Raw genomic sequence first — 24,919 nt, forward strand, 5'->3', positions numbered from 1 at the left:
TATGTCTTTGGTTGCACAAACTTAATAAGGTTGATTTTTTTGGCGGTCATTTAATGTATGGGGAACCCAACTTTTGAGCTTGTTCACCTTTTGTTGCCTTAAGGTGGTCGGCAACAGTCAATTTGCTTACTGAACAAAAGCTTACTTTTTCTGCAAGTTTTCAAATATTGTTCTGGGATTATCTTCAATCAAAGCTCAAAGAACGTCATCATCTATGGGAAAAATCCTTGCATGACATTCTTTGTCTTCAAGGCTAAAATATCCCTCTTATGTATTTTTTTAATCATCTCTGAACTGTGCTCTAATTCACACTGCCATTGCCCCAGACTTCATTAACGTTTCTGGCACCGTTCCGACCGAGTTTAAACTTGTAAAACTCAATTACGCAAAAATCACACATTGACAAAGATAAAGACGTTGATAAAGACTGAATTTTTCCCAAGTAACGAAATGGAACTGAGATAAACAAACATTTTTGTTAAGAAGATGATTAAAAAGTGTTGATATTCGTACAAAAGTATAAGCCATCAATCGTAAAAAATTTATTATATACAGGAATAATATATATAGTATTAGTAGTATACTAGCACAGTAAGTATTCTGCATATAAGAATTGTCTTTATTTTAATTTATTTTTTAATCTTTCCAGTGCAACTTATGTCTTTTAAGTATTACAGTGATTTTATGTTTTTTTGTCTTCAGTTACACAAACATCATAAAGATGATTTTTTTTTTTTTTTGTGGTCGTTTATGCATGAGGAACCCAACTCTCGAGCTTTTTCACCTTTCCAATTGCCAGGTGGACAACGACAGTTGATTTGAAGAAATAGCAGAAACAGCAGTAATGACGCTATGACCCATTACGGTCACACTAAACCCTCAACACACACAGGTCAAACCGGTGAGGAAGGACCGACGCCGTAAATTAGCTCTGTTTAGCTAGCAAATGCCATTTTAAAACTATTATGATTCTCAGAATTATTGATTATTTTGTTTTTAATAATAGTAGGGATTTTTGTTAATTTGTGGAGTGACAAACTGCTACAGTAAGTAGTCTGCATATAAGAATTGTCTCTATTTTTTATTTTTCATATTTTTACAGTGCAACTTAAGTGTTTTGAACATTACAGTGATTTTATGTTTTATGTCTTCAGTTGCACAAACATTAGAAAGATGATTTTTTTGGCAGTTGTTTAATGCATGAGAAACCCAACTCTCGAGCTTGCTTACCTTTCCAATTGTCTTAAAATATTATAGATGGTCGATTTGTTAACTGAAAGATTATGTGCAAGTTCTTGAACAGTTGTTCCGGGATGTCCTTAGACAGAAGCTCACAGTACATCATCATCTAGGGAAGAAATCCTTCCATGACCTTCTTTGTCTTCAAGGCTAAAAAAAGTCTCCCTCTTGAAATTTTTGCTCAAATGGGGATCTTATTCAGACTGCCATTGTCCCAGACTTCATTAATGGTTCTGGCCGTTTGGGCACCGTTCTGACCAAGTTTAAACTCGTAAAACGAAATCACGTGTTGAAATCTTAGTAAAGACTAAATTATTTCCAAGTAATGAAATGCTACTGAGGTAAACAAATATTTTTGTTTGGAAGAGGATTAAATAGTGTTGATATTCCTGCAAAAGAATAACCCATAAAACGTAGTTTATTATATAGAGGGTTAGGTAATTTAAATAGAACATGAAAAACCTGCATTATTTTCCGGACAACCCAGTAAGTTTAGCAAAATTTATTTTTTGTCTAATTTTTAATACTTTTGAAAAAAGATAAAAATGATGATGACTATTAGAAAATATACAATGCCTTCTATTTAAGATTAAGCATACCAACTACTATTACACACAAAAATAAAATTTTCTGTAAGGAAAACGACTTTATTTAGTTAATGCATATTACAAATTAGGCATTAAGGCAAATTATTTACAATTGGTCACATTTTGATTAAATGAATGTTGAAATATTGAAACTATCAAAATACTTTGTTTTTTAAATTTTAATTTTTGTATACAGAAATAGCCTAACCTGCATAAACACATTTCTTATTCACTGCCATACAGTTTTGATTATAATACAATTTTTGATTTTACAAGTGAATCAGATCCACGATAAAAGTTAAGAACGACTGATTGGTGGGAAAAGAATCGGTTGGGGAATTGGTGGAAGCGGTTCATTGGCAGTTACATGGTTTTGAGAATTAGCCAATTTTGGGAGTTCCCAGTCTGATGAAGATGAACCCCTAGAAAACATTTTTTGTATTAAAATCATTCCTTAAACAATAAGTAAAACAATAAAAAAATTACCCTGTAGAAGTTCTTCCATATTCTGAATCTGCTGTTGGAGGTATCATCGCTGTATATCCCCTTCTGCTAAGAACAGTCTCTACTCTTAAATATATTAAGATAACTTATTAAAATAAGTTTTGCAGTGTTAATTTATTAAGATGTAATAAATACTCTTTGATAGGTGGAAGGGTATCATAGGCCGTGTAAGGAATTCCGGCCGTGTCCGTGCTGAATGTAGTTGCATGAATTTCCTGTTGGTACAGACTATACAAATCTTGAAGATCATTTGGAAGCTGAATTTTTCCTTCTGTAGAATTAGTGGTATTAGTATTATTTTTTAATATTTATTATTTTTTAAGACCTTCAATAAGATGTCGTTGCCTTGTTATGATTTCATCAGTTAGCCTCTGCTGTCGATAAAATCTTTGCAACATATCTGCCCTCCTTCTGAGCTCATGTGTTTCGACTAACCTTTCCCCTTGCATCGCCACTTTGTCTGCTTCTAGCTCATGAACCCTTATCAATAACGACAACATCTCCCTCTCTGTTTCTGAATCTAGCTGTTCTGGCAAATCCTATTAATATTTATTTCAATGTAAACAGACCTCATTAAGAATTGGATTATGTTAACATAATGTACATTTTCAAGTGCCACTGCATTTTGCCTTGTAGCATCCAATTCTTTTAATGTCGCAGAGCGTAGTGCAACGTAGCGTTCTTGTTCCCTCTCAATATAGCTGAGCTCAGACCAAGCATCATGAATGGAAACCTCTCCACCTTCCTCTGAAATATCTCATTTTTTAACAAAAAGAAAAATTCTAAAGTATTAAAAACATTCAAGCTTGAAAAAGCTTGAAGCTGAAGAATTTATAGGAACATTAACATCCATTTTTTCAATAAATTATGCAAATAGAACCGTTTTTTTCTTGCCATGTGAGAAGGCATTATATCGGAATGCACTATAGAACATGCAGTCAGATTCTGCAAAGAATCAAATTATAAAATAAAATTCTATTGCCTGGAATGAACCCAATATATATGACTCATAAGCATCATACTTCCTAAAAATCTAGGCTTGTGGTCTGTACAAACACATTTACATTATTTGTTTGTTTATATTTGTTCAATATGTTATTAACTATATTACATAAATAATGAAAATAAGGATCTCTTGTCAAATTGTAATTGTAGAAACAAATTACAATTGAATGAAAACGTTTTCTTTTATACATGATACTGCTGATTTGGTGTAAGAATAATACAATTTATTATTTCTCGTACTTATTTGAAACTATGGAAAAATTTATTTTGGATTTTATTAGATACATAATTTGAGGAGAGTTTTGATAGAAACTAAATAACCTGCACTGGTATGAGGCCTCGCCCTATTGTAAAGTTTACTTCTCCTCGCTTCCCATTGTGAGATGATCTGATGTTGCCTCTCAGCTTCCACACCGAGCGACATTAAATGTCCATCTATGTCCATCAACCTACGTCTAAAACGTTTCATTATAACTTTGGTAGTTGAATCAGGTACAGATTGATTACCTCAGTTTCATTTGCTCTCTAAAAGTGGCAATTATCTGTTCCCTCAGTTGTTTCACAGGGGTGCCTGTAGTCCTTCCCCTTATATCGGCTGATGTCGGACGGCTTTCTGTAAGTTTGTTTTTCAGCCTTCCTATTTCCGATCTGAGATCTGATATTATTTCCCGATACTGGGAGACTTGAAAACCGACTTCAAGTTCATTCTTTTCGACCTGTTATTACAGCAAATATCCCTTACTTAAGTGTACAATAAATTCAGAGAAGTCATAAGCCTACCTTGTGGGTTATCCTGGCTGCTCTAGAAGCGTAGATAAGTGTGTTTTTCGTTTCGTCCTTATGAATAGAAGATGGTGAGACGTGACCGACCATAACCGTCCTGCAGTTACCGGAAAGCGCATTTCTCAACAGCCTCGTGAGTTTCGAGTCTCTATAATTAACATAACGCCCACCGTTGCCAGAAGAAGACGTCCCTCCACCGTTTCCAGACAAGGCATTTATCACGTTACCCAGCGCAAGGAGCGATCTATTGATATGAGCCCCTTCTAAAAGTCTTTTCCCTCGGTTCTAAAAAAGAAATAAAAGGAAAGTATCAAGCAGTGTTCAAAATACTGGTAGAAAAACGAAAATAATTCACGATACAGTACGGTAAAACGTATCATCTTTGCTGGTTTAGCATCGGAGGCAAAATTACCTTTGTGACTGAAGCACGCTCGCTTCCTGCCAAGTCAAGCATGTACAATTTCCCTTTTCTTCTATCTTCACCTTCCTCGCTTACGACCGTGACACTGAGCAGTGCATGACTTCTGGATGAAGTTTTATTCGCTGCGGTCGGCTCTATCGTCCTTTCTTTATTGCCTCTTAGCAAAAGGCCCATTACCTGAATCACATATGCATTAATGAAAGAAATTCGATATACAACAATTTTATTTTCTGTCCTGTCACATTCTATCAATAAAAATCATACATCTCCCTTAGTTTGGCATACAAATTTTGTTGATCAATCTTTAAGCCTGGGCAAACAAAATCGAGCAAATCAAACAAAAATAACTCACTAAAATAAACATGCTCACGACCACTGGTTCTACGGCTATTGTACAATGGAGCAACTAGTTGCCCTATAGAAAGATTCTTTCCATCGAACAAGGACAGAAAATAAAACAACGATCATTATGTGAATTGAAAAGACAGACTTCTCTAATACAAAATCCATGGCGCCAACGATGTGAATTAAGGATTTGTATTGAAACTAAACTTTCCGAAAAACCTAAGTCAAAAGGATAAATATTAGAAAAACCTTGTAAATCTAAGGGCAAAGATCACATGGGTACAGATGTATTACGAGGGGAAGTTCATGTGAGAGATAACATGTAGATGTAGATGTAGATATATTAGTCTGGGTGTGTGTTATAGTGCGCCATTTAAGAGCTGTTGTATCTCCCGTTTTGTGCTTATAGCACCGGTTATTCCTGGTGGTTCATCAAAGAACTTGATTAGTAGGTCCGGTTGCATTCATTCAATCTTTTCTACGGTTACATCGTATGTCCCAAAACACTTCCTTCTATGTATCACTATAATTTATTAGTAGGTATGTTGGTGTTTTCTCTGCTTCTTCAAAATCTCTTCTTCTTCCGCAAAATCTGCACTTGCCGTGTTGGTTTATGTTAATCTTCTTCAGATGTCCATTTCGTTTGCTATGTCCTGTTAAGAATTTTTTTCTTGCTTCCTTTAATGTATTCTGTTACTTTTATCCTTCCAAAGTTTGTAAGAAGATTGTTTGTGTCCAATGAGTGAATTCCATTGCTCCCTCATTTTCCCTTTATCCTCCTGTCTGAGGTGCTCATTGGTAGTGTGCATTCCTATTGCACGAGAGATAACATGGGTATCGTGACAAATGGCCAAACACTCATCACAATAGTAAATTCGAACGTCGTGAAGGCGAAATTAATCTCCTTAGGAATAAAAAAACATTATCCTTGATTCATTTCGGGGCACATTGAAAGAGAAATCGATTGAATTCAACAAACGGATGACCATTTGGAAACGTAAAGCAGTGCTGATGACGGAACAACGCTTTCTTCTGAGAGATTACAGAAAATTTTAGAACGAAAGAAAGGAAATTAACAATGGAACTTTATTTCTTCTCACGGTAGTTTTGCAAAGAAGCAGAAGAAAAAGTCACCAACAGATTATGGACTTAATTTTAATGTCTGCTAGTTTATTAAATTCTTCAGTCGAAATGTTTGTTTGTTTTACTGTTTGTTGTAGTTATTGATAAAAGCTTTTAAGTGCCGCATTATCGCATCAAAGGACTTTTATCTATCAATCAATAGAGCAAACAATTTGAGTTAGAAAAAAACGTACTACTCGCTCTTCTTAGAAGTCGTTCCTGAATGCAGTCTTTTGAAACAGATCTTAATATTTAATCCGTTAATTAGCTCCAAGTTTATTTAGCTTAGCAAAAAATACCCGCCTAATTCTAACTAATTCAATTGTATTAAGCATCGACTTTGATGTAATTAATGTATAAATAAAATACAATACCGATTATTATCGGCAATTACAATAAAGTTAAATGATGTTGAATTGTTGAGCGTGTCAAAAAAAAAACGATCTAACGTTTTGATATTGTATTGAATAGAAAGTGGGGACTGCCAATTTAATTCCAACCCGCAATGGCCGATAACAAATTTTTTCCTTAAATCGTATATGGATTACACTGCCGGTAAAGTTTCCAACTGTTTTCGTCCGAATTCCTTGTATCGACATTGCTGGGTTTTGGGAATCGAAATCCTGTATCTACATTTTTTTTTAAATTTGTAAATTCACGCGTGGAAAATTTCTCATTTTGGAATGTGGAAGAATTGATAAAATGACCTACCGGTTTAAACGTATTGATTATGTCGAAGCCTATTTTGATCAATAAAGTATAAGATAGCGTATTACAATATTTTTATTATTTATGTTAGAATCAATTTAAAATTGTTCAAATATTAAATTATATTACGCCCTTTATAATAGGTACATGCATACAGTTTTATCATATCATATCATATTAGTCGATAGTGCGCAAAAATGTTTTTTTAAACATATTTCGCAAGACCCGAATTGTTAATCAATGGAAGGTTCATCACCTGATTCTATAGATATTAACCTACTTCCAGCGATTCGATCACATCGAAAATTACTTAAAATGAAACGTTTTGACAAAAAGAAAAAAAATGACAGCATTATTAGCAATTATTATTATTATTATTATTATTATTATTATTAGTGTTAATAATATCTATTACTATATACATAAATATGTTTACATATTTTTAATATTTTCTTTTAATTATCAGGAGGATCGGTTTTTCAAGGGAGTTTGAGAACAATGATGTTGCTATAAACATAAATCAGCAATATCTCACTGGCACTCTCAACACGACACACAAGAATGGCACAAATACGCAGAAAACAAACACTTTGAGCCCTGAAGATGATCTCAATAAAGATCGAAACGTTGGCACGATAAAGAAAATGTTTTTCTAAAACCTACGTCGCACCAGACCGCATCTCACGATCTCCGAATAATCATCGATTATCGGTCACTAATCACTACATACTTTACACAATGGTGAAACTACGCCTTGATAGTCAAAATATCAGAAATCCCATCAAAACCATNAACACTTTGAGCCCTGAAGATGATCTCAATAAAGATCGAAACGTTGGCACGATAAAGAAAATGTTTTTCTAAAACCTACGTCACACCAGACCGCGCTCACGATCTCCGAATAATCATTTGAGAACAATTAAACTATTAGTTTGTTATAATAATTGATTCGTTTGAGAAAAATTAATAAATTATTTGTTTGTTATAATAATTGATTCGTTTGAGAAAAATTAATAAACTATTTGTTTGTTATAATAATAGATTCGTTCTTCTATTTATTTAATTTTTTGCGTTACGAAAGAAAAGCAAACTATATAATTATATATAACAATATAATTATAAAGTGGTTCCATTTCATAGTTATAAAAAGATTACAAAAACTGACAGTTCAAAAGTGGATTCTGAAAATAAAAAGCAGTTCCATTGCATTTACGGCAAATGAAATTTTGTTGTAATACATATATATTGCAAATACATATAGTTTTGAAAATAATCCAAATTGAAGAAATTCTCATTTTCTTAAATTCTCCTGTGGAACGGAGTTTGGCGTTAAGATGAGCATGAAATTTCTTATTTATTTTTTAAGCAGTGTTCAAGTTGTGCATTATCTCACCACAAATTTATTACCGATCATAAAATAATCATGATCAAGCGTTTTAATAGATTTTTAGTTGTATAGTTTTAAAATAAATACTACCTCATGGGTAGAGGTGGCCTCGATTTCAGTGAGACCGGCCACCGTCGGTGTTCTGAGGGGGCCAGAATCTTCTCTCAATTCGAGAAATCCGGAAGTAGGGTTGAGTAAGTCTCTTATGTTTTCGTTGTACAGCTCTAGATATGACATTTTCACCTTAAATAAATAAATAAATCACATTGATTTATAAATGAAGATTTTATGATAAGAGCGTGGATGAATAGCGCACCTGGTACTTGTCCTCGTCGTTTGAGACGGATGTGAAAAGATCGTTGAGAGCCCTAACCATAATCCCCGGCTGAGCTGCCGTCCCGACCATGGTGTGCGTCTTTCCTGCCCCAGTAGCACCGTAGGCGAAAACGGTGGCGTTGTAACCCAGGAGGACGTCCCTGACCAAACCGCGAGTTGTCGCAGCGTAGACTTCCTCCTGAAATGTCACCGTAATTAAGGCAAATAAACACTACACACACTACACGTCACATGCTAATTTTGAACATTTTGAATTTAAGAAAAACAACGGTTGCCAATGAAAAATAATTTGATTAAAAAATCAAAAACGTAAAAATTACTACAACAAAACTAATCTTATTTGAAATAAAAAGCTTATATCCGTCGTTACCTGTAAAACAGGGCTTCCTAAACTTTTTAACCAGTGAACCCCTTTTGCAGAACAAAATTCAGGGCGGTTCCCCTCGCATTCAAGTATTTAAAATTAGATACTTATAGTACATGTAGTAAATTAAAGTTTTATTAACTAGCCAGTCGATTCCTCAATAGATGATGGAGAGGGATATCATAATTTTTTTGCCTTTGCTTCTTTGGCTCAAAGACAATCTGTTTCCCTTTCTGATCAAATTTTTAAGTCCGTATCCCTAAGAAAATCCAAAACGGCATTGTACACATCCAAATCATTTAATTGTTGTACGGATTTATAATTAAACCGCTTGATCAGCTTTTCAATTCTGTACAGCCTGTCCAACATCTTTGTTCTTTCATTATTATACTTTTTGCATTTCATTATGAGATGTTCCAGGTCTTCACTCTCTTCGCATACTAAACAGTTCACTCTGTCTTGCCCTATTTTCTTCAAATATGTTTCTCTTATTCCGTGTTTTGACCTGATTTATTGTAGTGCACTCTTTTTTAGACATTGGAAAGTTAAGGAACCTCCTGCTAATCGTCGGGTTTATATCCTGGTAAAATTTACCAGTGGAGTAGGAGTCTAGTTGCTTGTTCGACGTGTCATATACTTCCTTTTTCAAACTAACTTTGAACTCCCCAACTGTGATGAAGGATTTGATTATAGATATATAATTTTGATATAGATATCACTATGAAAACAAACAACATTATTTACAAAATCCGGAACACAAAAATCAATAGGTATATAAAACCTAAAAGTAATTTGAAAATTACTGATTAATGAATTAATGGGAAGAGTGAGATTGTTTGAGCCTGCACAATTTGGATAAGTTGGATTTAATTTTTGATAGGTGGAGACGGATGTCCGGTTCAGCATCTGAACAGTTTCGGTATTTAGTTATGGTGGCTGTATCGACAGAAAATCCGGATTCGCTAGGTAAGTTTTGGCAAATGGAAGAAGAACACTTAATTTTTTCAACGAGTGGTTGAAATTTTTTGTTTTCCAGATGGAGTCAAAAATGGAGGTATCGGACTCAAAAGTAGATTTCAAGGTCTAAAGTAATTTCTATCAAACATTAGTTTTCACTTGAAGATAGACTGGTTGGCTTAGTCGAAATTGAAAACGGATTGACGACCCGACCCATTCATGGTTTACCAGCAACCCGAGCTGTTGAGAAGTAGTGTTCAAAGTACATCTCTCAACTTCGAAGATGTTCACATATTTCATCAATCAACGTGCCGTTGGCAAGCTCCAGTTTGTTTTCTTTTAAAAAAATCATAAAACACTCCATCTCTTCTTTTTAAACAGATTCAACCCAAAACTTATTCTTCTTTTGAAAGTGTGAATTTTGTCATCAGCTTGGAAAGTTGTGTTACTCTTCTCTTGCAAAACTGTCAGGGTCATGATTGACTCACTAATCCCCTGACATTCTCCCTTATCACTGACGCCTGCCCTACACGGATTGTTCAAGGAAAAAAATAAACAGTAAGCTGGACATCCGTGTAGGAAAGAGCCTTTTCGTTGATTAAGGGTAGGGTAAGATTGATTACTTTATTAGCTCTCTGTGTTTTTTATGCCTGCACATTATCTTTACCTCCTTACAAAGGATTTAATTAATTTGGAAAACTTATGCCAAAATAGAATAGTAATTTTAGTGTATGTTAAATGGCAAAAAAGGGAATTTATTTTATTTTTTTAACCCTGGTTTTAAAAGGGGCCCTTTGTCACAAATGGTAGCAGAGCAAATTTTCTTTCCACAGTCATCTTTTTTTTTCTTTTTTCGAGAAGTGAGTTTATTTATTATTTTATTTTTCCCTTAAGTTTAGCGTAAGAACCTATAACCTTTTTTCTCTCTTTTTTCCCACAAAATTTCATTCATTTATAAAATGACAACAGTATGTGGGTTTTGTTACAATGCGGCCGCAGAAATAAAAACATATTCTAAACGCAGTAAGTGCACTCGGAGTTTTCATTTTGAATGCTCGCGAGTAGAGTCCCGAGAAACTTGGATAAAAAAATAAAGATACACGGGATAAGTGGAAATGCGATTTGTGTATGGAAAAACAAGCCCAGGACGCGTTGAATTCTAAGTTATCGAGTGAAATCGAAAATTTAAAAAAAATAACAACTCAAAATGCGAAAGACATTAAAGATGGCAACAAAAAGGTTGAAAGTAAGATTGATAACTTAACTGCGGAGATAGCAAAATTAACTACCGTGCTTACTCAAATCGCGAGTAAAGAAATAACGCAGATAAAAGTCCCGCAAAATGATTCGGCGGATTTAGTGCACGAGAAAATCGAAGTAAAAGAGACAGCAATCATAAAATCACAAACCTCAATAAGAAAATTACCGCGATATATTGAAAACGAAATGGAAAAAATTCCGAAACTTTGGCCGGACCAACCGTGGTCAATTATAAACTTTATGACGGGCTGTACCAAATTAACGAGATAGATAAAGACCTTTTTCCGGATATCTTTAAACGTACGGCCGCAATTCAACGTAACTCCCTTTTAAGACGGTTGGCGAGTTCGGAAGAATTGACCTTTTTATCAGTATTCTAATTGAGGAATTAACAACACAATAAACAAAAATTATGTTTATATCAAAAAAAGTGTTACGCCCACAAAGGAAATTTGAGACTGACTGAATTTCAGAAGCTTTACGGAAGAAATAATTAAGTTTTCAAAAATTTTAACCGAGTGAAATTCTAATGAGTCTCCTTCAAAGACTCATCGCATTCATTTTAAAGAAAATATTTGATAAATACGACAGTACACATTGTCATTTCTCATCATTGAAAATGTTGGCCAATTTGACCTTGTGTATATATATCCTAGCAAATACAGTGAACTTGCTCTTCAACCCGTCTAAGTTAACTATTTAGAATCTACTCAGCCGACAATCCAAATTACCATTAAAATCAAAACTTTCGACATACACATACGTCCTCAAATCTCTTTGAATTGCCAAGCTTATGGATCGGCCAAATATTACAAAGTTTTCAATCCAAAATTTTAAGACTAATAGTTTCTGCCTCTTTTTACATAAGTCGTAAACAATGACACACCTCACCGAGATCTTCACATGCCAAAATTTTTTTCATCCATCAAAACATATTACAGACGTTTTCATAGTCAATCACACTAACACACAACTACAATTACTCCATTACCCACACCTCGCAAACGTTTTAAAATAATCTGGATAAGATATCTCTTAAATGATTAATATAATTTTATTAATCCACAGCGGCTGCCAATGGGTTAAAATGTATTCATTCTACGTTTATTTTTGTGATTATAATTTTTTTTCGAAGATCGGACCACAGTTTGGGAAACCCTCCTGTAAAGGAAACGATGGATTACGGGATACGCATAAAACCTGCAGCAGTTAATACACACCACTTTAGAATATAACACAAACGAAAACAGAATAAAACTAATAATTTTAATGAACAGATACCTAAAAACCTAAAAGTCTAGGTATTGGCAACCCCACTTCAGCCATACTCGCAGAAATGTTTTACAGAATTTTGGAAATAATTACTTTATGGCATACAGATGCGTTTTGACAGACTCGCCATATAGTTCATCAACACCAGTATAAATCACATATGAGGACACTAACATATAAGAATGTTATTGTGTGTTTTACGAAAAATAGGCGAGACAAGGCTTGACAGACTGAAATGATCGAAAATGCCCGTACATCACCCACAGACTTCAAATGTCGGTTTTCAATAATTGCGACCGAGATTTTGCGAATTTGAAGAGAAAAATTCATCATCAGGCTAGGATTTATCCTTCGTATTAAAAGATCATCAAATTCGAATACATTCAATGTAAAACTTGTTACTCATCAAGATGTGGCAGCATTTAAGACTTGGTGGCTTGACTTCAAAAAGAAAGTCTTTTCAACTCGAAGTTTTGGCCGAGCAGTGTCTAGCAAAGAAAAGTCATAATAAGCATTACGAATTTGAATTTACAAGTTAAGAACCAAAAGTTGTGATAGCAAAACTCTTTATGGCAAAAGAGCGGTTTCGCTTAGTGAAGAAACCACAAGCTGACCCCTCACTATTCATCCCAGATTCATCAAATAATCCATCTTAAACCGGGAAAATTCCTGTAAATGTTAAATTTAAAACAGTTATACCAATAATACCAGATACACTCCTAATGCCTACATCGCAAAATCTATTCATAAACTCCAATCTGTAGAATTTAAATTTCTTAGAATTCTTGCCTTTAAAATAGGAGTAACTATTATTTACTATACAGTACTTTAATGTTCTTCCCTTACAGACACGTAGATGTCGCTCTGATTTACGTACTTTTTTTCAAAATAATTAACTATTATGTATATTAACAGTCCTTTTTTATTTAGTCAAATTAATTTTTCTGTACCGATTTACTTTACCAGGCTTTTCACATTTCCTACCATTCTACTAACACAATAAAAATCCTAATAACAATAAAATGTTTTTCATATGAATGATTTACTCGCACTTCTACATGTGTATGTATGTATATCTATTTCCTTATTTAACTGTAAATTATGTCAAATTTTAACTGAATATAATTCAACGAGGTATGCATAAAATACTCTTTTTTTACTTACTTATATATTTTTATAAAATATTTTAAAGTATGTTATGTTAATGACAGTTTAAAAATTTACAATAACAATAATAATTGTGATCTTTTAAGTTATATTTATATGAAACATTCTTTTAAGCTATTTTTCTATACATTTTTTTTACATATAGTTTAAAACTTAAGTAATTTTTCTTTGTTTTCTTAGTTTTACTTTTATATTGTTATATTTTATGTATTGCCTGTTTTGTAAATTGGATTAATTCCGTAAAGTATGTATTATTATTATTATTGTACACAAGGAATTTTACGACAAGATCAAGCTTTAGCCCACCACGAACGATGAAGCTCCTGAAGCATTTTCATACTTTTTTCTTTACACGGGCATACTTTCCAGCACCATCATGCCGTTATCAAGATTTTTTTGTGAGTTCAAAATATATATTTGTGGATTTTAAAATAATGCAAATACAGATTTACAAAAAATTTGTGTTGTGCTTTTGAAAACTCAAGTTCACTTTGAAAATGGGTCATCGCTCTTCTGAAAAATTAATTTTCTAATGTACTAGAACGGGCAAACAACTGCCCAAAACAAAGATTTTATATCCCACAAGACCCTTGCTAATAAAAAAAGATTCGTAACAATTCTAAAAAAATTTAAAATTTATAGAAGTTTTTTGCTTCTCTTGTAAAATTTGAAAAGTGAGAGACAAAACGACCTTAATTGTTGTTAATAAAAGTTTTATATTTGGAAAAAATTGCATATCTGTGAAGCGATTATGGACATCGATTAATTGGTCAAAATTACATGCTTGCGATAAAATTGGCAGTTGCGGACAGCAGTAAATCCACTAATATGATAAATATTTATCAAGAATACGAGTCCGACATCTTAAAGAAGTCCCTGAAATTAGCATGAATGGTCACGAATGTTGTTAGATTAAATTCAAGGCGGGAAAGCACATCCTTCACCTTTTCTCCTTCGCGTGACTATTGACCGGATAGCAATCAAGCTGAATAGTGCCAAAGGGGTGCGGTTCGGCGGTCGATTACTCTCCGCACTTTCAATGTCACCCTTGAAACTTAATTTTTGTAGTTAATTGATTAAAGTCAGCAGCGGTTTCGAATAATTAGACCCAGCCGTTAGAAAATGAACACAGCCCTGTTTGCATGCGCTCGAAATGTTTTCGTGTTATTTCGGTCCGTCCTTGTCGGAATACGACTTGAACCGATTAATCACACTCTTAATTTTCGATAAATGACCCGACTTGTGTGGCTTGCTCGCGTCTATTGAATTGACCCCGGTATTTTTAAAAGCCTTTTATTTCAAGGGTTCCGACATCGGTAAATTTCGAGTTTGAAACAAAAAATTGCATGCAATAAACACTTCAAATTGTAAGGTCACACACAGTTTATTTTACAGAGTTGCCATGCCAATTTATAACCGTGAATCAAATATTACCAAAAAATAAACAACGATAATTTAAAAAATATTTACTTGGGTGGAATTTTCCCCGAAGGCGAAGTCATAAGTGTACTGCTTGTCGGAAGGCCTCTTATGTCGCAAGACGTCTTTCTTGTCCGTTTCATCGTCCAGTACAATCGTCTGAAAAAAAATTAAGACTAGCTGGAAGCATCCAGTATTTCATACAATATTCCATAGAATATACATGTAAAACTATGGATCTACTCCATCCAAATCGATATCATGTTTAGTAAGGTACTGATCCTCATAGGACTTTGCATTAACCCTACTAAGTAAGGACGACAGTCAAATTGCGTTTTTGTTTTTTTCAAGGAGAGAATTTTCAAATTGTTAGTCAAATTTTGAGTCAAATTTTTAATTCCTTCGTTAATGTTTGTTCCCTTGGCCAATAACGTGTTTATTTGATAATTGGCGTATTGAATGGGTATGTACATTTTCATTCAGGTCTAAAATGACAAGGCGTTGCGGTTGCAATCCAGCCACGTTTCGTCAGTTCAGGGTGAGCACACGTTTTATTTTAAATGTCATCTCTCAACAAACTACAACTATTAACTGAGTGAGCTATGCTATTCTACCATAATTCAGAAGTAGAAAAATTAATAGAAATGATAAAGGTGGGGTGAGTATGTAGATTCACGTTTTGTAAGTGATCGTTCTACAGATTTAAATATATATTTCAATTAAATATAAATACATACTGCATATTTAAATCTAAATCTGTGAGTAGAACCATCATTTACAAAAAGTAGAAAAAATTATTTCTCTCAATATTCTTTTTTAAATTATCTTCATTTTATCATTTTCAGTCTATAAAAAAATAACCTTTCCATGTTTTAACTGTATCTCAAAACAAAGCTAGTTTTTGTCATTTCGCTTTTTTTCACATTCTTCTGAACGATGTCAACTGCAGAAGTAGTAAATTGTCGAAATGCACTTTGTACCAGTGAACGGCAGATAAGACAGATTAGGCGAACCGAGATTATGAACGGCTCGCTGCTCAATCAACTAGCCTTCACAATGCAATTTTTACATTTTATTTTAAAAATAAATACTGAAAAAAATTGGTTGTAAGTAGAATACGAAAAGTCATAGATCATTTAGAAGTGACAAAAATATCATTGTCTTTGAAAATCTGTAAAAAATTCTATTTTGTATGGTTTTCTAAATACGGCTTTACTAAGAACATCATGAAGTATATTTGAATTATCTCATTAAAACTTGAGAAATCTTTTAAAAATATCAAAAATGAGAGAAAAAAATTCACGGCGTTTGTTAAATGAAGAAAAAAATTTTATATAACTGCATAGCCTTCAATGATTCAACAACTGTTTAATAATGTAATTACTAATAAATCGTCCGACTTAGTATTATAAAATTTTATAACCTACAAAATCATAATTAAAACCTATTATTTTGCTTCCGAATCATAAAAATTCGGCTTACCGATGAAGACAAATAAATTTATAAAACGAAAATATGATTCGGATAAATACCTGACCACCATGGTCGTAAGTACTACCAAAAAAATGCAATTGCACATAAATCAGGGCTCTATTTATAACTATTGAGTTTGCCTCGATTCATCATCTTTTCTATCTCATTCAAACCCCGCCATTTAAAAAACAATTGAACAACTTCTAAGATAGCTCATTTGCGTTGCCTCTAAAGAAGCTAAAGAAGAAAGAAGATCGTTCAGGCTCACAGTTTTTCACTTATCAAAAGGAAAACAATACCAAATATGTAATAGAACTATAAATTGTTTTATATGAAACGATTAACGATCATATATGTCTTTTTTTTAACTGAACTCTTCCAAAAGTCTACATCATGAAGATAGCTGCTTCATTTATAATTTTTATTATGTATAATTATTTTTTCTTTTTTGTAAAGTCTTGGTTAGCAAAAAAGTTCTGTCACGAGCGGATCCGAACCTACGACCTTATATGCTATTATGCTCAATATGCCGCTGCTCTAACCACTTGAGCTATCGTGATATCAGGTGAGCCGAATGTCGATGGTTCGAGTCCCGCTCGTGACACTAAATTTTTCATCTCAACCAAGACCTTACATAAAAAATGAATAATTAATTGAAATAAGTAATTTGTTCAATTAGACCACTAAACTAAGCAAATGGATTATATATAATTTAGGAGTACACATCAATATGTGAACTGGAAAACGTTCATATTTTTACATAATTTTTTTCTCGTAAAGAATAAACCGGTAAGGACAAACGACCTATTAACTGAAAAGAGTAATATTACGTTAAGTTAGGCAAAAATTATTAAAAATTTACAGAGGGAATTTTTTCTGTAAATGGATGAATAAATTAAAACCGGAAGGGAAAAAATCGCTATCGATTGACAATCCACGAATTACTGGTCAACAAACTACGAGACCCGATTTAAAATTAATGCCCGTGTCATTTAAACTATACCGGAATGGAAATATAATTCGTGATACGGGCAAAAGAAATTGCGATATATCCGACTCTCTTACGTGATCATCGATGACGTGGATGATCCTCTCCCCTTCATCTTGCTTCAAAGGCCGGACTCTCACAGCTACCTGCAACAAATATGAATACATCAATAAAAAACGTATATTAATTAAAATACGTTAGCCCTCAAAAATGAAAATTTTAGAACTGCTATTTGTATCGAGAAAAAATTAAGAAATAAACAGTGTTCAAAGATCTTTAGAACCCTGATTCTACAGTAAATGTTAAAATTATTATTTTTATTGTTATATTTGATTTTACAAGGCAAACTGAAAACCGCTTTAAGTCGTTTAATTTGTATGTCAAATCAAAACAGTCGTGCATAATATTTTAACGTTGATTGCATCAAAAGCGTTGTTCAAACAAACATGCGTCTCTTATTAAAAAATAAATTCATAAACTGTAATGATAAAAGTCATAAAATATAAAAGTCTTCATGTAGGTTTGAGATATAAAAACAACTCCGTGCTTTCAGCTACGTACACATGAAGTATTATTATCGAATGGTGGATTAATTGCACACAATGATTAATTGTTTTAATTATCGACCATCTAAAATACCTTTATCAATTCCCAGGGAGATTATTTCGTTCTGGTTTATAACTGTTTACGTTTTTAACAAAATTATATATACAATATATCATTTTTTCACTTATAGCTATGTACATGTGAGAATAAATATTATAATTCATATATATTTATCGGTCATAATTGATCATATTAATTATTTCAATTAAATACTTTTTTATCTAAGGGCTTGGCTCATAAAAACCCAAATCGTGGTTTCGAATCCCGCTCGTGAGACTAACTTTTTCATCTCAACCAATGCCTTAGATAATAATAAGTATAATATTTCGGGGCTCACAGGTCCTCTCTTCAGCAATAACTTTCGCCAGCCTGGAAGGATGTTGGATGAAGGTTGAATGAAGGACTTCGCGGAATGAAGGACATGAAGGATGAAAGACATCCTTCCATGCTGGTGAAAGTTATCACTGAAGTGGGGACGTGTAAAATATTTTCCATATATGTAAGAGAGCTGGTTTTTATTGCTCCAAGTTTTTAACAAACCTGACGACTGATTATATGAACAACAACAAGGAGGAAAAATTAACACAATTATAAGCTTTTAAATTATCAAAATCTTTAAACGGCACAGTGTACTTTTTATAATAAATGACAACAGTAATTTATATCAGCAATAACACTAGACACGCTTGTTTAAAAAACCAGTGACGATGTCTGTTTAAATTGCAAATTAAGTCTTTTAAAAGGCTAAATCAGGCGTGATTAAAGCTTTTCCCCCCTTAAAGTAGAAATAGATGGAAATGAAAGACCATTTTTAAAGTGTTTATCTTTCCCTAGTTTCCAAACCTTGAAAAGTTTTAATATGATTATGACTCACGAACACCGGGTATTAAGTTCGGGGATTCGCGTGCTAACTCCCCCACAGAGCTACGAATTGGCAAGGTGTTTCTCCTGCGAAAGTTGTGGATGAAATTTTTCCCCAAATCCAAAAACAACACACTTCTAAATGAAATATTGACGACGTTGTTTACTGAAGGACGGCTTAATTGCTATGACATGAAAGGTCACGAGGATTTCCCTGAACATGACCTTACTCAAGCTCTCTTTTAGTGAATGTTTCCGTTTCCGAATGAATTTTATTAATGTACATATACATTCGTTGTTGTGAATATCTCTCTGGTTACAGTGAAAATGGGTCCAAAATAGTAATTTTTGGGAGATCACTTGTACTTATTATTTATTTGCGGATACAATTTCCCAATAAGATCCCCTAAACTTGCATCCCATTTGAATTAGTTTAGTGGCCGTGGTCCGCCGGTATGGGGTCTCCCTTAGGTACGGCGGGGAGGTGGATGGGAAAAAAAAAAAAAGATACAATTTCCCACGAATGTTTTCCGATTCTTTCAACACTTTAGCTTCCTGAAGTGGTTCTCTCACTTTTCACTGCAACCACAGATTTATTTCACTAAAGCCAACTTTTTTTATATATAAAAAGGCTAGGTTCCTTCGTAATGAAGGCTCAATTGAAAGCATTTTAAAAATGTATGCTAAAAAATTTGGGCTAGGTCAATTATATACTTAGCTAAAAGACAGAATTATTTGTTCAAGTAATATCCAGTCTTAGTCATTTCATCAAATCGAAAGTTCCCCTATTAAAAATCAATGGAATAAAAAATTGTCTTCCTTCCTTTTTTATCGTTATGCTCGCCTTTTGTTATCGATTAATACATTAAAATGTCTGATTTTGAAAAATAGTGAACAGCAATACAACTTACACTTTACAACCGACATATGACCTGAAAAAAATATCTGCCTGTTAACAATCTGATATCCGATAGTTCCTGAGATCCACAGCAGGTAAATAAATAACGATAAATTCTAATTTGACAAAAATCGTTGGTGAATTTAACGAATCTATATGCGGAGAAAAATGTACGAGTGCGAAGTGCGAGTTTGGCTTGATTCTCCTCGAAGTCATTAAGTACAAATTTCTTCTTATCCAGGCGCTTGAAACCTCCCACTCACGACAAATCTGTCGTGCATGTTTAGCGTCCAAAAGCGCCGTATTCCTTCGCTTATGCTTATTTTCTCGTGGTTGTCGTATAGACCCAATTGAAATTTTAGTAGAAATAATAACAAAAATAATAAAGATTTCGTTTATCCGAAAAACAGTGGCAAAAGTTTTTTGTGAATAAATTAAGAACGGTTGCTCCAAACTAAATAGTTGCACCATTAAATTCAGCATCAAACATCATTTCAAAAATGTACATTTTCGAGTATACCATATTAAATTATTAAGTTCCTATCCTCAAGAAATAATTAAAACTAAAAGTTCACGTGTCTTGAAGTTTATTTTTCACAAAAAAGCCCTAATAAAAAATATATGGAGGGAACAGAAGTTAATCTTAACCTGTATACGTATTTAAGAATGAAATTCTTACAGTAGTTTCTTAATGTTACACCATATCGCCATTATAATGGTAGTTCATACTAAAAATAATAAAATGTACTGAATTTATAAAAATTGACAAAACGTTGCAAGACTTATACAAAATACAGGTAAGAATGGCCAATCCTTTCATCCTTTTTACTAAAAAAAAAAAAAAACAACTGGTCGATTATTTTAACAAACACGTATCTGGTTGAAATGTTTATATATACAGGGTGTATCAACTTCTATAGTTTATCCAATTAATTCGGAAACGATTAACTTCCGCAAAAAATGATCTTATACAAACCCCAAGTTAATTTTGGCTAAGTAACGCCTCCTCGGTCACCCGATTTAACTCCACTTGATAATTTTCTGTCAAGCCATTTAAAAAACAGCGTCTACGCTAATCATAACCCAGAAATCTCAGTTGAAGAACTGCGGCAAAGGTCAGAAAATGTTAGTCAATCCATCTCCTCTGATTCTATTGCTCTGAGCACTGAGGAAGGGTGGTTAAAAAGCGTAAATCTTTGCATCTTTACGCAAGGCAGGCAGTCCGAAAATGAAATATGAATAATAAATAGCAAATCAAATGACTGTTTTCTTTACTAATCTTTAGGCCATAAGTGTTTAATTTTTTTACCAATTTAAAATTCGATTGCACTATTGTTTTCAGCGTAAAAAATCCTTTAAAATGTTATGTCAAGATGTATAATGTTGTATTTGAAATTTTGAGGTTGAACTGGGCCTGAGCTATCCTGCATAATTTTTCTTCAAAGAAGGTACAAATTTAAAACTACACTAAAAAATATTAAACAAGGGTCTTCTACAAAGGACTCCCCCGGTATATATATAAATATATATATGGGATTCATATTCATTAATACATATATGTATTTAGTAGTCACAATTGAACCCATTAATTATTTTAATTATCTATACGTTTTATATAATGATTTTATCTAAGTCGAAGATCGTAGGGTTCGGATTCCGCTCAAGACACTAGCTTTTTCATCTCAACCAAGACCTTAGATAAAAAGTATTATTAGTTAAAAATGTATTTATGTTAATCTAAATGCAAAATAGTCTACCAACAAATGACCTCCAATCAGTAATCTTGGTTAACAGTAATTACTGTATGACTATTATGAAAATATAGTTAAAAAAACATCCTATACCATTGTATACGGTACTCTACTGTATGGTCTGTATTTTTTTTTTTTTTTTTTTTTTTTTAATGAAGGTTGAATAAAACCATTACTTGCCGATTTCCCCCCCTCCATTTTTTCATAATAACGACAACTTCAGACATTTTAAAACAAAATCATCACTTTTTTCACTTTTTGTACATAAATAATGGTTCCACTCACAAATTTGTTGGTTACAACGATCCTACGAACCTGGTTTCAAGCATTAAACACATAGTCAGGTTGAATAAATTACAAACACGTCTATGGACATGACCACCTTTATTATTTCCAATAAAACTTTCAATTGTGTCTGTACGACAAACAGGAGAAACTTAAAATTAAAATAAGCATGAGCGTAGGAATACGGCGCTTTTGGACGCTAAACCTGCATGACATATTTGTCGTGTGTGGGGGGGGTTTCAAGTGCCTTGCTAAGAAGAAATTTCTACTACTTAGGGACTTTCTTCCTTCGAAGAGAACCAAGCCAAACTTGCACTTCGCACGCGTATATTTTTCTCCGCTTCGCGAAAAACCTTGAATCGTGGATTCGTTAAATTTACTAACGGTTTTGGTTAAATTAGAATTTATCGTTAACGATCCCAAATTTGAAATTGGACTAACCTCGGGCATATGCACATTTCCCAGATTTGTCCACCCAAAATGAGGCGATTTTTTAATTTATTTTTTCTATATCAACCCTAACAATCCAAGTTAAACAAATCTTGTTTAAAGTTAATCAGTTCAATATTTGAAATTTTTATTTTTAAATGTGTTTATTCGTTTTGAAATGACCTCCCACCGCCAGGGAAGCAGTAATGCTTACCATAAGTTTTTCATCGGTTCCTTGCGTGTTGTTTTGCGGCGTGTAGCCGTTGGAAGGGCCGTTGGCGAGGTGCATGTCTTCATGTTTGACCGACGACTGGTCCCTGCGAGAGCCCTTCACGGGCCAAATTTGTTGCCATAGCCGCCGATCATGTAAACAGAATCGATCTACCGACGAGTCCGCAACTTTTTCCCGACCGTTTGGCATAATTGCCCTGTGCCAAAGCTCGCCAGACTCGGTTTAAAAGAGGCCAGCGTGACTCTGGAGTGTCAATCGACGGCAATGATTGACAGCTGGACACGCCTATAAAAATCGTTTTCGCATTAAATTTGTATTAACTGTCACCATGCGATATATTTGAAAAACTTCCGCCTTTTCAATTATAGATTATTACCTGCGTAATATTTAATATGTATGTTTACCGTAGGAAACTGGATTTCCATACACTACGATTATAAACTGCGTAAAAGATTATGCGATTTGTTTATTTATTTAAATTATAAACGTATTATTTTATTTTATTCGTTTTACGACAAGTAGCGGTTGTAATATATGACCATATTTTAACTTGAACTGGGTTGGTGACCCCCACAAATAAGTATATAAATAGTTAAATGATATTAGAAAGAACTAAGCTCACCCACAGAGAAAAGTGTTTACATCAAGCAAGATCATCAGATCGCTTTTTGTTACACAAAAATTTAAACCCGTAATCCAATCTATTCATTGCCCAAAGAAGTAACCACCCCTTAGATTATCTGATCTTCGCTGGTGCTAAAAGTAAGGTGTGAGCAAGTGTATTAAAATGGAGAGAGGTTGGAAGAAAACAATGTTTGTCAAGGAAATTTTTAAAAAATCATCTTCATTTTGTTGCTGAGTGCACTTTGCTGACCGAGTTTCGCCTTTTGTATATGGGGCAGCGAAATTGGCTAGAGCTCAGCTGCTTTGCCTACTGAACTCGATAAATGTTCAGCGTTAGGCATTTTCTCAATAAGCATGTGAAGCATGGTTTTACAGATACAAACTAGCAGAACTTTGAAAATTGAGTTTTTCTCTTAGAACAAAGAGATATACGTTTATTTTTATTTTTATATATTTTGTTTGTTTTTTATTATATAAATCGGTAACGTCTTAGTTCATAATTTTATGTATGGTATTTTCATTGTTTTTCTTATATCAACACGCCCTGAATTGTTTTTTTAAATCTTTGATTGTTGGTTTTGTTTTTTATATGACAAAGTTTTGGTTGGCTTCTGGCAGACGGTCTTTTCCATGCCCTTATAGCATGCTAATAATTTGGACATTGTAGTTTATTACCCAGAAATTTGTATTTTCTTTTATTTCATTTTTCCACTCTGGCAGTCTCAGATACAGCACTTTTGTATTTGACAATCCATCAACTTGAAGTCCTGTATAATAATCTTAAACATTATATTTCAATAAGAAATTGGTTTGTATCAAACTACACTGATGAACAAATTTAACAAACCACTCAACTTATTTAATTTAAAACTAAATCCATTACCTTTCTACATTAGTAGTTAGTAATTAGGAGCTATTGTAGTTAAAATAAACAGTAAATAATGATTTGTTTACTTTGGTACACATTAATCCCATTTGCACAAAAAGTAGCATTATAACTTCTGCTTTTAGTTAATCTTTTTCCTTAATTGATTTTTATTTGGTATTATTCTTATTTTTAAACCTTTTTCAATGGCTTCAGTCAAGCATTTGAGTAAGTGTGAAGGGTCGGGGTCATAAAATTATTAGAGGAAGGATACAGCCAATGCGAAGTCGCCAGGGGACAGAGTGTAAATCACTTTAGAATAGGAAGGGTTCTTTGGTGCTTCACACTAGAAGGCCATAACAGGGTCGACCTAGGCCTACAGATGAGAGGGAAGATGTATTCATCCATCACCAGGTTCTATGAAACTGCAACATTAATGGCAAATAAATAACTTCAACTTCAATGCCCAGCAACCTTTTCTTACCACACTCAGAAAAGGACCGACTGAGTTAAAGTCAGAGTTGGCCTCCAAACTTCAGATGGGTGTAATTTCATAGGGGGACAGGAGAAACATACACTGCATGGTTCCGCAGGTGGCATTCCAGTGGGTCATAGGTGTTCTGGGGTGGCATTTTCTTGGATGCTTGCAGTGAATTGGTTGTTGTGCGAAGAAGATCTCTAACTTCACATGTTACTTACAAGACATAATCGATGGAAACATAGTGCTATTTGCCCCCCCCCCATCAGTGAGAATTACTAAGGCATGCCAGGCACCATAAAGTATGTATTGTGGATGACTACCTTAATGGAATTGAGTGCTTCGTGTGGCCAGCTCAAAGTCCAGATTTGAACCCAATGGAACATATTCGGGACCAATTTAAATGACGAGTACGACAGCGAAAACCAGGTCCTAACACTGTGGAAGCATTGGACAAGGCTGTTCTTGATGAATGGGAAATACTCAATATTAAACAGGAATTTTTTTTACATTTTTTTTTTGTTCTTTACTCTTTTTTTTAAATAAACATGTT

At 33.6% G+C, this 24,919-nt stretch overlaps 1 protein-coding gene across 2 annotated transcripts; it reads right to left on the reverse strand.

Annotated features, from left to right (window-relative positions):
- Positions 1–1,877: 1,877 nt before the first annotated feature.
- LOC106672407 (kinesin-like protein KIF19) lies at positions 1,878–24,871 on the reverse strand. 2 transcript variants are annotated; one of them, XM_024228180.1, is made up of 15 exons: positions 24,690–24,871; positions 22,382–22,684; positions 17,415–17,483; positions 14,928–15,035; positions 8,418–8,615; positions 8,192–8,344; positions 4,531–4,716; positions 4,116–4,403; positions 3,843–4,051; positions 3,657–3,790; positions 2,935–3,077; positions 2,656–2,854; positions 2,466–2,601; positions 2,313–2,396; positions 1,878–2,248 (listed from the first exon to the last, which is right to left on the reverse strand). In XM_024228180.1, the coding sequence occupies exons 2-15, from the start codon at positions 22,586–22,588 to the stop codon at positions 2,125–2,127; spliced, it is 2,238 nt and encodes a 745-aa protein (XP_024083948.1). In that variant the 5' UTR covers positions 22,589–22,684; positions 24,690–24,871; the 3' UTR covers positions 1,878–2,124. The 2 variants fall into 2 exon arrangements, with proteins under 2 accessions (XP_024083948.1, XP_014259296.1); XM_014403810.2 differs by having other exon boundaries at positions 2,656–2,869.
- Between the last annotated feature and the right edge of the window lie 48 nt (positions 24,872–24,919).

The sequence above is a fragment of the Cimex lectularius genome, unplaced genomic scaffold (assembly GCF_000648675.2).
Source record: "Cimex lectularius strain Harlan isolate CLEC.00 unplaced genomic scaffold, Clec_2.1 scaffold230, whole genome shotgun sequence".
In the NCBI taxonomy this organism is placed as follows: domain Eukaryota; kingdom Metazoa; phylum Arthropoda; class Insecta; order Hemiptera; family Cimicidae; genus Cimex; species Cimex lectularius.